The sequence below is a fragment of the Mus caroli genome, unplaced genomic scaffold, assembly GCF_978045245.1.
Source record: "Mus caroli unplaced genomic scaffold, Mus_caroli_1 scaffold_4, whole genome shotgun sequence".
NCBI lineage: Eukaryota > Metazoa > Chordata > Mammalia > Rodentia > Muridae > Mus > Mus caroli.
In genome coordinates, this window is record NW_028227259.1 from 126669396 (window position 1) to 126682116 (window position 12721).

The 12721-nt window shown below is 48.1% G+C and overlaps 1 protein-coding gene across 2 annotated transcripts in view; it reads right to left on the reverse strand.

Moving 5' to 3' along the window:
- Positions 1-7234: 7234 nt before the first annotated feature.
- Atp2a2 (ATPase sarcoplasmic/endoplasmic reticulum Ca2+ transporting 2) overlaps positions 7235-12721 on the reverse strand; it is a 48254-nt gene continuing 42767 nt past the window's right edge. Inside the window, exons 17-21 of one of the 2 annotated variants that reach the window (XM_085837131.1) lie at positions 12070-12155; positions 11626-11759; positions 11088-11205; positions 9475-11002; positions 7235-7906 (exon numbers count right to left, since the gene is read on the reverse strand). In XM_085837131.1, the coding sequence (XP_085693257.1) occupies positions 10727-11002; positions 11088-11205; positions 11626-11759; positions 12070-12155 (614 nt within the window). In that variant the 3' untranslated portion in view covers positions 7235-7906; positions 9475-10726. The remainder of the gene's footprint in view (positions 7907-9474; positions 11003-11087; positions 11206-11625; positions 11760-12069; positions 12156-12721) is intronic. The other variant, XM_029477834.2, reaches the window with a different exon arrangement.

Here is a 12721-nt window from a genome sequence, read left to right on the forward strand (position 1 = left end):
GCCTGAATCAACAGTAGATGCGCCCACTGTGCTTCGGGGCCAGGGCATGGGGTTTGCCTAGACTCTTAAATGTTCGTCATTGGCAGGACAGAGAGTTTATTTACAAACCACTCAGCACCTACAAGTCCAAGAAGAATCCAGAACTTTACAGATTGCCTCCCATATAGCCATCAGTAGGAAACGGTGGTTGCTAAGTAACAGTATCAGTAGGATGGAAAAGGCGTGGCCGTGTGGAAAAGTCTGGTGGACCCAAAATATCAACACTCTGATGGACCCCCCCCCCATTCCAATTTTGGGGTAGATACCCAAAGGAATAAAAGCTCAGACAGGGACTGGACACCTGTGTTCACCGTTGACAAGAGGTAGGAACAACCCAGGCTTCCAGTTAAGAGTGTGTACATGGGATGGTCGGGCCACAGAACTGGAACCACTTTGAGTGCACTTTGAGAGTGTTACACTAGAGGAGAGCACCCAGTCACAGGACGGGTGATACATTGGTTCTGCTCATCCCAGGCACCTGGGAGTCACAGTCCTCTCACGGGGCCAGGAAGAGCTGCAGCTGGGAACGCTTCAGTACTGTGGGCAGCTGTTACACATCGAGGCCTAGGCCTAGGAAAGTGCTGTGAAAAGCAGTGAAAAGTTCTTGGATATTTTTACCCTTAAATGTATAGAGATAACTTGTGATTCCCCCAGCTAAACCATTAACACAGTCTGAAATGAACCATCTGTGCCTAGCACACAGAATGGAATGAAAATCCAGGCTCTGCTGGACCTGGGTCTCTTGGGCTGCTCTGTCCCCTGGCTACATTTGTTAGGTGGTGTGCAGAGCCCCTTGGGCTGTTGCTGGATGCTTGTCTGCAGCCTAGTCTGTGATGTCACTTGCCCCAGGACAGGAGGCAGCCACATTCTTGTGGGCTGGTATATGCCATGAGGTCATCGTGGATGTTGGCAGTCACTCTCAGGTGACAGACTAGAACCCTTGCTGTCCCAGGACACTCCAACCTGCCTTGGCTTAGGGTTTACCAGGCATTTAATGTGTGGGCCTCTGGGATGGCACCAGCTCACCCCTGAGGTCACATGCTGTGGCTCCTCCAAGCCAAGACACCTCTCACCCTCAAGGCCCTGGCTTTGTCTTCTGAACAGTTGTCATGCTCGGCCTGGCTGCACTCAGGCTGCCAGCCAGTCTGGACAGGGTGGTGGCGTCTTGAGACCGGTTCTCCCACAGCTTAGATCTTTAGAGCCTGTCTTTATAAACAGCCCTCTGGCGGCTTCTCTAAGCTCCCAGCTTTCCCTTCTTTGGGTAAATCCCTAGCAGCCTGTTGCCGAGTGTGGAGTGATCCTTCTTGGAACTTTCCAGCGGGCTGGCCAGATGTCCGCTCTATAAGAATATGGTAGCCCAGGCTGGACCAGTCCCCTTTGTGTCCTATTCCAGTTGTCCCATCTCCCTATATGTACTCATTCTTTTTTTTTTTTTTTTCGATTTATTTATTACATATAAGTACATTGTAGCTGTCTTCAGACAATCCAGAAGAGGGCGGTCAGATCTCGTTACAGATGGTTGTGAGCCACCATGTGGTTGCTGGGATTTGAACTCTGGACCTTCGGAAGAGCAGTCGGGTGCTCTTACCCACTGAGCCATCTCTCCAGCCCCACGTACTTGTTCTTAAGCTTTAGGTTGGGGTTATGAGTGAGGACCCTGTTTGAAGTGGCAGCCATTCCTCACTGGTGCTGGGAGCTGGTGGTGACTGTCTTCTCAGGCCTGAGGTCGCAGGAAGATACTTCTTTTTTTTTTTTTTTTTTAAAGATTTATTTATTTATTATATGTAAGTACACTGTAGCTGTCTTCAGACACTCCAGAAGAGGGCGCCAGATCTCGTTACGGATGGTTGTGAGCCACCATGTGGTTGCTGGGATTTGAACTCTGGACCTTTGGAAGAGCAGTCGGGTGCTCTTACCCACTGAGCCATCTCACCAGCCCAGGAAGATACTTCTTTGTGCCCAGCTCTGCCTTGGAAGAATTCATTCCCCTAAGGTGGTGCTAAAGTCAGACCACCTTGCCTAAAGGCTGAGGGGTGACTCCTGGATATGTTTCTGTGGAGGAGGGTATGTGAGGCTCCTCCGTCCTTTCTGGTCTCTGCCAGGGCCTTCCGTTTTCCATGCCTATGACCCTCTGTTCTGACTGTCAGCACATCCCTGGGGACCTAGGCTAGAGCATGTGGCTGGTCCTTTGGGCTTGAGCCTCCCATGGACACGATTGACCTCTATCTGTAGGCCAGGCCTGCTTTGGGGAAGGCTCAGATCTCCTTGCTGCTACCTTTAGCCAGACTCAAGGCCTGCAGAACCTGAGTTTTACAACAACTCATACCAACCCCTCAGCACAAAGGGCTGCCTCTGTGAGCTCGCAGACAGCAGGGTTTTGCCTCAGGACTTGAGTGGGAACCAGAGAGAGCAAGGATGGGCATTACCCCTCGTGCCATTAGAGGGCAGATTGGGCCTGCTACCTCCAAGCTCAAAGCCATGGAGGACCCTCCCAGTGAGTTCAGGGCTACCACTTCCCAGGGTTGCACAGTGGTTTCTTTCTCTCAATTTATTTTTGGAGCTAAGATCTCATATGTAGACTATGTAGACCAGGCTGGCCTCAAACTCACAGAGATCTACCTGCCTCTGCCTCCCAAGGGTTGGGACTAAAGGTTCCACCACCATCCAGACAGTGCTTATTCTTTAAATAAAGCTGTAGTTAGTAGGTGAGAGGCCTGGAATTCTCAGCATTTGGGAGGTAGAAATAGGGTTTTAGAAATAGAAGTTCAGGGTCATCCTCAGCTACATGGCAAATTTGAGGTCAGCCTGGGATGCACACTTGGGTATCTTATGTCTGTGACTCTGGGAGCAGCCGTATTCAGATTCTCAGCTGTGTCGTTTTATTTATTTATTTATTTGAGACAGGGTCTTCCTACATAGCCTTGGCTGTCCTGGAACCAGGCTGCCCTCAGCGCCAGAGATCCTCCTGTTTGTTTGTTTGTTTGTTTGTTTATTTATTTGAGACAGGGTCTTCCTACATATCCCTGGCTGTCCTGGAACTTGCCACATAGATCACCAGGCTGCCCTCAGAGCCAGAGATCTTCCTGTCTCTGTCCCCCGGAGGCTGGGATTAAAAGCTTGTGCCACTGTAACTGGCCACCAACCCTCATTTTAAACTCTGGCATCTGTACATAGAAAAGGAGGATTAAAGTCAAGCCATACAGGGTTATAGATCAAGCATTTGGGGACATTTCCACCTTCATGTTTTATAATTGCTACTAATTTTCAGGGTCAGTCGTTCTCCACAATGGTGGGGCTCCAAGCAAGCGCTGATGCTCTCTATTCCCGTCCAGAGCACAGGTGCTCATTGAGGAGCCAATGCTGGGGTGGGGGTGGGGCTTTTCATAGAAACAGTGAGCAGAGGGACGTGTTGGTCCTAGAGGGACATCACAGAGTTCAGTGAACACATCACATGGAAACCTCTGGCTCAGGTCCTCCTAGGTCTACCCTGCTGCTGCATCCATGGCCACTGCTGCTTCTGTTCTCTCAGTGGCTCCTCTGGGACAGCAACACAGATGTCCAAGCTGGAAATGAACTGTTGTCTCCTTGTCCTGGATGACAGAGGTCTCAGGTCACCTCAAGTCCACCTATTGTCCCAACTGAGCTATTATGGTCTGTCTGAAATACCTTGTCACCTCAGTTCTTTAATTTTGTGCAGTCTTTCCAGGTTGCTGAAAGTCCCCTCTGGTGGCTTCACTGTCATTCCTGAAAAGGATTCCTCACACACACCCCCGCCCCCCCCCTCAGCTGTGAAAGCTTTTCTGTGTTCTGCAGTTTACCGTATCTCTGCACTGTGTTGTTTGGAATCCTGTATGGAAGTTATTCTTCCAGTTACAGGTCATGGTCTTTTGCCAGTTCTGGAATATTCTCTGCTGATCAAAGGATACATCTTTCTAACTCACAAGGGTGAAGTGACAAGGGAGTGCTTGATGCTCTTGCCTGCATCTAGCTGTCCATGGTTCCTGCTAATTCTTGCTAGTGTCTTCTCAACTAGCTGCTCTGTCCCTAATGCCAGCCCATCACCAAGTCCGGGATTTCTGTGGCCACCATTTTTTTTTTTTTTTTTTTTCACACACTTCAGATTTTGGACTATCTTGAGGTTTTGGGGTACTCAACAGTAGTTCTCTGGAGTTTTGTCAGATGTTTTCCTGGCCTTGGCCTGAGGTGTGAAGCATTCTAAGGGACCAAAGGTGCTTGCCTGGCTGAAGTAGCACCTGCCTGGTGTGTGTTTTGTGGCCTTCCCTGCCCACACTGTCCAGCGTCCCTTGGGAGGGGTGCCAACCTTCACCACTGCTGGTGAGTCTGAGCTATGCAGCGCTTGCTGTGCCCTTTTAACCTGTTCCTGCCAGTGCCAGCCTGTGATTATTTGCACTTGTCTTGGTCGTGTCTCTTGCTATGCCCCATACCATTTGGAAAGTGGTCTCAGGAAGCCTGGATGGGAGCATGCGTGATCCCTGCTGCTGGGTGGACATTCTGTCAGGAACCTGCCGGTGCTCATCTGCCCTAGTGGTTGGAGCTAAGCCAGAACGCATCCATGCCCACTCAATTCGTGACTTGATGGTTCTCACATCCTAACCCCTCGGCCTTTGTAATCTGCTGCCTGTATCTTGGAGTCCTTTGCTTACAACCTTTGAGACAAGGAATTGATTTTTGTCTCCTTTAAAAGAGATTTAAAAGGGGGTGGGGGGACTTTGGCCAGGCAGTGGTGATGTATGCTGTTAATTCCAGCACTCAGGAGGTAGAAGCTGGTGGATCTTGTGCAGCACACACGACTCCAGAAAGGCGGAACCAGCCTTCTGTACTGAGCTATTTTAGGCAGAATGCACATCATTCACTTCTCGATTACTTTTCCAGTCTTGTCTTTTTCCATGGTTTGGACATTATAGATCAATGGGTTCCCATCCTGTAGACTTTGACCCTTTTAGGGGTGTTGAATGACTCTTTGACAGGAGTCTTTTTTTTTTTTTAAGATTTATTTATTTATTATATGTAAGTACACTGTAGCTGTCTTCAGACACTCCAGAAAAGGGAGTCAGATCTTGTTACGGATGGTTGTGAGCCACCATGTGGTTGCTGGGATTTGAACTCTGGACCTTCGGAAGAGCAGTCGGGTGCCCTTACCCACTGAGCCATCTCACCAGCCCTTGACAGGAGTCTTTTAAGACTGTCCTGCATATCAGATATTTGTTACAGTTTATAACACTAGGAAAATCGGTTTATGAACAACAGTAACAATTTTTTGGTTGTGTGTCACCACACGAGCAACTACGATAAAGCGTCACAGCATCAGAAAGATTGAGAACCGCTGCTCTAGATCTTGTTTATTGGTAGCAGCCAATTATTTCCAGTTTTTGTAAGCCAATAGTGTAGTGGGAAGCCAGGCATGGTGGGCCCACTTGGGAGGTGGAGGCAGCAGGAACAGTTGAAGGGCAGGTTCAGCTATATACTGAGTTTGGGCCACAGCTTGCCTGGGCCATGAGGGTCTACCTAAAAAACTAAAATGGATTCTTCTTGTCTGGACATATCTGGGAACTGCAACGTGTTGGGTATGGGCCCTTAAAAATAGATCTGAAGCTAGGCATGATGCAGGCCTTTAATTCCAGCACTTGGGAGGCAGGAACAGCGTTTGAGATTTAGACCACGGTATGAGACTTTAAAAAAGTGGAGTTTGGGGATAAAGAACCCCCTCCAGAGTGGCAATATTACATATCCCTATAATGCCATTATAGGGTACTTCTCTGCTAGTGTTACAAGAAATCTGTTTACTTGACTCTGGAATGCAGTTAGAGATTCTAACCACCTATCTTCTGGCTAGGATTGTTGTCTTCTTCCGTCAGTTTCAGGTCGTGCCAAGAAAGGCCAAGTTTCCTTCTTGTATTTAAAAAGACAAGGATGTGAGAGGCTCCATGGTGAGGCCTTGACTAGCACACCCACTGGTCAGGGCCTAGTGCTGTGTCATGGGTGCTGGGTCTGTACTGACCCTCAATGCTGACTCCTGCTTCATGCACCGAGGCTTCCTACAGCTACACACTCGACAGCTCTGCTTCTCTACGGCAAACTTTGCTGTAGCCTTGTGAGGCCTATAGTGGACCTGCTGGGTCATGAAGGGCTTTGGACTTAGGTGACACCCAGTTGTTCTCCAGGGGGCACTGGGCTCCCACCAGCCATGGAAAACACACAGCTTACACAGGACAGCATCCTGCACTCACGACTTTCCCAAAGTGTAGACATTAAAACCTTTTGATCCATTTGCACTAGATTGGGCCTAAGGATATAGAAGTGTTTCTGCCAAGCACAAGGGCTCAAGTGGCCTTCAGACTACCTGCTTGGCATACTTCATGTCCACGCAAAACAAGGCTATTAGATTAAAAGAATTGTGTTGACATCTGGTCTTAGACGTTACTAAAGGCTGCTAAGAACAGGTTGTCTGTGCTGGGCGGCTGTGATGCATACATACACCTCGCAGCATTTGGGAGGCAGAGGCAGAGTTCCAGGCCAGCCTGGTCTTTATTCTGAGAAATGTCTCCGTTGAGTATGAGCTGAAGTGTTGGTGACCGTGATCCTGTCATTCTGAAATGTTAGGAATAACTCCAGTTGTTTATTCTCAGTGGGGGCAGGAGACAAGTTTGTGGATGGAGTTGGTTCTCCCATGGGTTCTGGGAGGCAAGCCCAGGACTCCAGACTCATCTTATGGGAAAGGCCTTTACCTGCTGAGCCATCTTGGCCCTGGATGTTGTCAAAAAGCTGTTCTATTTCAGGAGCTGACAGGACTCATTCAGAGATTATCTCTGGCAAGTAAGGCCAGAATAGCAGTTTAAGGGAGAATTCAGGATCCTTTCAGGTCTACTTTATCTGTCTCCTGTCTTAAACAGAAGGCCACCGCACAGTCACACTAGTCTGAGCTGAAAAGGCCTGATTTCTGCTGAAGGTCACTGTGACATGCGTTCTGCCTCCCTCCAGGTTAACTACAAAACTAGTCTCCCAGGGAGGCCTCAGTGCCCGTCCCCACCCTCCTGTAAATCAGCCACAGCTCTGCTGAGGGTTTATCGTAGAATAGATTTATTTACCTGAAATCATGTCTGTGCAATACCTGTTACCAGCACAGAAACTGACCTCTATTTACAGACTACAGTCAAACATGCGCTGTGAGAAGCTGTGAGGAATTGAACTGACGCTGAGCACTTTATTACGATAAATGCACACAATACTTGTATTGCACCAACATCTGTCTACTGCTTCTGACTTCATTAAATAAGTTACAATAATACAGTGTGGAACAGCTGGCTGCACACCTAAAAAACAACTGAAGTTAGGACTGGAGGCCTATGTTGTAACCATTCAGTAGCTGTAGTGTTTTAAATGAATTTATAAATAAGCAAACTGTACAGGGCCAATTAGAAAGCATGTTTCAATGTCACTGTAGAGCAGTCTGGCCACTTACAACTGAAGGCATGCATTACAATTATCATACAGTTAGAGAGGCTATGACATTTTGCAGAGAAATGTGGAGACTTGGCTGATGGCTTCTGTTCTTGGGTAAGGCTTCACAACCTTCCTGCAGCAAAGAAACCAACTTCTCTGGAGAGGCTCTCTGATTCGTTATGCTAAATTGTACATTTGTTATTATTTTGATTGAACAGCTAAAACCCCACTGGTAATACACATTTCCTCCACATCACACAGTGAGTTGGGGACTGTTTCTATTTTTCTTTTCCCCAACCTCAGTCATGCAGAGGGCTGGTAGATGTGTTGCTAACAACGCACATGCACGCACCCGAACACCCTTACATTTCTGCAAATGGTTTAGGAAGCGGTTACTCCAGTATTGCTGAAAAGGAAAGAGAGAGGAAATCAGCTTTTCGAAACGTAGAGCAATGTTAAGACACAACAACAGGGACAGACAGAAAGAACACTGCATTTGGTCTAGATGCAAAACCAGCATTTCTGACTGAGTGTCCCGAGTGCTTGCTGATCAGGCACATCTAGAAGCAGTGGCTTGGTGACTGCCATGGGCCGCCTCCTACCAAAGCTCCAGGAGGCAGAAACTAGAAGGCATGTCAGGTACAGGGCTGAGAGCCATGCAGAGGGTGAGGCAGGTGGAGCAGTGAGTGGCATGGCACCAGGGGAGGGAAGGCCTTCCTGTCCCTCCCCATTCTCTATGGCAGCTAGTCCTGGGCTACAGGCTCAGCTCTGCTTTGAAGGCTTCCCAATTGCAGGGGTCGATCCTAATGGAGTTTGGTAGCTCATGACAAAGGGCAACCGTGCTTCTTGGCTCTGAGGCTCTGCAGGCACCTAGTCAATGCTGCCGTCTTAGATGTTCCTGAGGCCTGTGCCACTGTTGGGGCTGAGACCCTAGTTTGAGGGTGCTGTGAGGTGGCTAGCCTTCTCCAGCCTTAGTAGCCCTGCTAGCTCTTCAGGGAGGCCACCACCTGAATTTTGCTGAGTGGGCTGCAGGGTGGAACCTTTAGACAGCTTTGCTGAAGAGGCTATTCTGGGAAAGTTCAAGGCTGGGGTCCAGGCTAGACTGCCCTAGTGGGTTGAGCATGATGCTGACACAATAAATGCTGTCCCTTCTTGAGGGTGCAGGGCTGAGGACATGCAGGAGGCGGCCTGTGGCTGGGACTGTGCTGTTGGCCTTGGTCTATGCGGGCCAGGGGAAGGTTTTGTCAGCCTTGCTTGTGGCTGGATGGGTCAAGTGGCCCTGGTCAGGGTAGCAGTGATCTGGTCTATGTGTTGGGGTTGAACAGGTCCCAGTAAGCAATACAGCACTCAGGAGAACCATCTCCTTTAGGGCCCACTCATTCATAGATGGCACTGAACAGCATGGTGTTAGGGCCCAGCACGTATCATTCTGATTTGGTCTTTAACTCAGCTGTACCTTTGTGTTTGGCCCACTCCATCAAAACCTGCCTGCTTCCTGAGAATCACTGCTCCCTGCAGCACCCAGAGGCCTCCAAGGAAGGGTCAGTGCCCGGTTCCTCAGAACCTGGCACTTTCTCCTGCAACTCAGGGAGGAGGTCGTAGTCCCCAGGCCTCTGCACACCAGAGGGTTGAGAAGGGTGACAAAAGCTGCCTATGCGGAGTCAGCTGGCTTTCCTAGTCTTCCTCAGCCAGTGAAAATCCACAGCCTTGTGACATGGTTTGTGTCCAGTCTGTTTGGTACTAGAGGTGACACAGCTTCTTCAGCCTGAAGTCAGCCAGGTCACAAGGCCCTCCTTCCCACAGCTCATAGGAATTGCTGTCCTGGTCAGTGTCTACACTAGGGTAGCCTGTGTAGTGAGTGGCTGCCTGGTGGACACAGGAGCCATGCAGCTCACTAGCAACAGGGGCCATCTCATCATTGGCACCACCTGTACACAGGCCACAGCACCCCAGTCCCAAAGGGAAGATACTCACGTTAGTTGATGGATGTTGGAAGGCATTGGAGGAAAACACCACAGTTAGGACTGTTAATGACTCACACTGCCGTTAAGACTGACCTTGAACATGCGCAAACGTTCATCAGTCATGGTGGTGGTGGTTAGTGCCATAGTCAAATAAAAATATTTCTATACAATATGTTCATTTGGTCATGTGCTATTTACAGATTTTACAAAACATACACACACATACACACACACTTGCCCTTACACCAACCTACATACAACGGGCCAGCAGAAACTTGAGTAATGTATATCACATGACAGATCGTGCCTATACATTATAAATAAAATCCTACTATGCGGCAGAACAGGACTCAGAACAGGAAACTAAGGCTCTAAGCTGAGAAGCTCAGAAATTTGAACTGATTATACGTAGTTCAAGGCCATTAAGAACAAGACAGTTATTTTTCTCTGTCCATTTAAAATGTTTTATTTTTCTTTTAAACTAGATTGTGAAGTGCCACTGAATAGGCAATGTTGGCAAAACAATGTCTGTTACAATAAAATACATTAGACATTTAAATAAATAACCTTAAAAACTAGGCGAAGGGACAGAAACCCAGTCGATTGGATCTGGAGCAATGTTTTCTGCACAAGCGAGACAGGCAAACCTCTCGTGAAGACGGATGTAAACAGAACCATCAGACCTACAGAAGAAGCCGAGCAGGCTGGGGTGGGCTGGGGGTGACAGAGGCTGAGGGTGCAGGAAGTGGCAAACCAAAAATACTGACTGAGGTAGCAGGACTCTGCTCAGTGCAGAAAAATTGGCTTATGAATAAAAATTAGACTGTGATACCAAATTAAATCCAGAGAATCATGCAAAAGACACAATACATGCTATTTAGTTTTTTTCTTTTAAAAACCACACACATTCATTTCCTACGTCTGCTGCCAATTAATTTGCTGACAATGTCTGCTGGCTCAACTATCTTTGTACAAGTATGAGTATTAAACAGAACACTGTACATGCTTTTTCATCTACAAAAAAATATCTGCATAAAATAGTGTTAGTTCTCTGTACATGTCAATGGACACTTTAATTATGTGTATAAAAAAAGGAAAATCTTGTCCCACTGGAGTCAGAAAAAGCAAAACAAAATCTAGATATGAAACCTCCTTCACCAGCCAATATGTTCATGTGAAAATTCAGCAGAAATAGACAGTTGCTTTAAACAATAAAAAATTAATTGATTAAGTTAAACATCTTCTGTATGTAGCGCTGTCAGTCAAGACCAGAACATATCGCTAAAGTTAGTGTCTGTGCTGTAGACCCAGACCACCAGGGGCATAATGAGCAGCACAAACGGCCAGGAAATGCCATCGGTGCATGCTGACAGGGAGCAGGAGGATTTGGTGGCAGGCTGCACACACTCTTTACCGGGTTGTTCCAGGTAGTTTCGGGCCACAAACTTGAGCGTCTCGTCCATGAGGATCACAGGCAAGGAGATTTTCAGCACCATCAGCCACTGGGTCAGATTCAGCGGTGTGATCTGGAAAATGAGCTGAGACAAAGAAGGCTGTGTCAAGCTTCTGGACCTGCCTGAAAGGAACTACACCAGACCCAGCCCGGGGTCCATAATGACTCACTGGCAAAGGTTCCACGTAGAGGATCAAGAAGTGAAGTGACATGGACAAGCAGATGGAGCCCACGAGCCAGATATTCTCCCAGGGGGGCATCCTCAGCAAGGACTGGTTTTCAGACAAGCTACAGGTGAGAAGAGAAGTGACCTCACCAGAGGCAAAGGCGTGTGTCAGTGACACATAAGCAGGCAAGGGGTAGTGCTGCTGCTGCCTGCTGACCTAACTAACTCTAAAGGCCTGCTTTCCCAAGTGCGGGGAGCTCAAAGCTGCTGGTGATGGCCCAAGGTAGAGCCATTTGGAAACTTGTGTCCATCAGTGGCTTGGTTAGATGGAACCTCTTGTGCTCCACTCCTTAGGGTACAGGCATAGTCTGGATTGCTGGTCCCATTCATACACCCTGCCACATCAGGAACCCGTGATGGGGACAACCCCCACTGTTTCCTGGGGACAATAGCTTAAAACAATGTCATTTTTTGTGAGGGAAGAGCTATCAACCATGATTCTCTCATAAACCCTAGGACTGTAGCCTACAAGATTCACTAACCTGTTGAGGGCATTACACATCTCTATGGTTACTAGAACAGAAAGTGCCATTGTCATTGGATATGGGGACTCAAAGATTGCACAATCCACTCCATCGAAGTCTGGGTTGTCCTCCTTACACTGTAGGAAATGACTCTGCAACAAAAGTCCAAACATTCCATTAGCCGGGAGTACTTCCCAAACGTAGATGCCAATTCCAGACCGAGTTCAAGGCCCAACACCAATACAGAATACAGCTCAGCAGAAGCCCTGGGTCCTAAAGCTACCTGAAACAACTATCTGACCCCAAATAGTTTTGAAGGTTTGAAGATGATCCCAAGCCACAGAAAGACCAAGGGTTACAAGAATTCACTCTACTACACAGGGGGTTAAAAAATAAAAAAGTGGCTAAATACCAGCTCTCTACTACACAGGGGGTTAAAAAAATAAAAAAGTGGCTAAATACCAGCTGGTAGAAGGAGACTCTTGGACCGCCGTCAGCAGCGATGAACCACCATGCAGCAGCACCCACGGTGGCAGCGCCAACATAACCTAGAAACAAACAAAGCTGCAGGTTACCACACTGGCCAGAGGAGCTGACTACAGACAGGGTGTTTCTGGTCTAAAAAGGAAATAGGCAACGTCTCTAGAGTTTGTGAGGAAATGCTCCTGCTGAGCCCAGCCCACGCAGGCCCTGCACAAGGTGCCAGAGCTAAAGAGCAAGTATAGGCTTCAGACAACAGGTGGAGGTCAGGTCTATCCATCCCAGCAGACAGAACACACAAGGAACTGAGGAAACCAAGTCACACCTGAGTCTATAGGCAAACAGAGGTGACCTTGTTGGACACTAGGTAACTGCACTGTTCCAGGTATGGCCAAGCAGAACCCTTTCAAAGAACTGCCATTACAGTACTGGCCCCCACCCCTCAGCAACAGAGTTAGGTCTAAGGCAGAGGCCATTCCTTATCAATTTCAGGAAATGTACAAAGCTGAGACTGGTTTACCCATGGCCATAACCACCTAACCAACAGCAGAGCACACAGCTAACCTGGAGTTACAGAGGTGCACGAGGGCACTAGTTTAAAAGACAGGGAATGGAAATTTTTATTTGCCCGAAG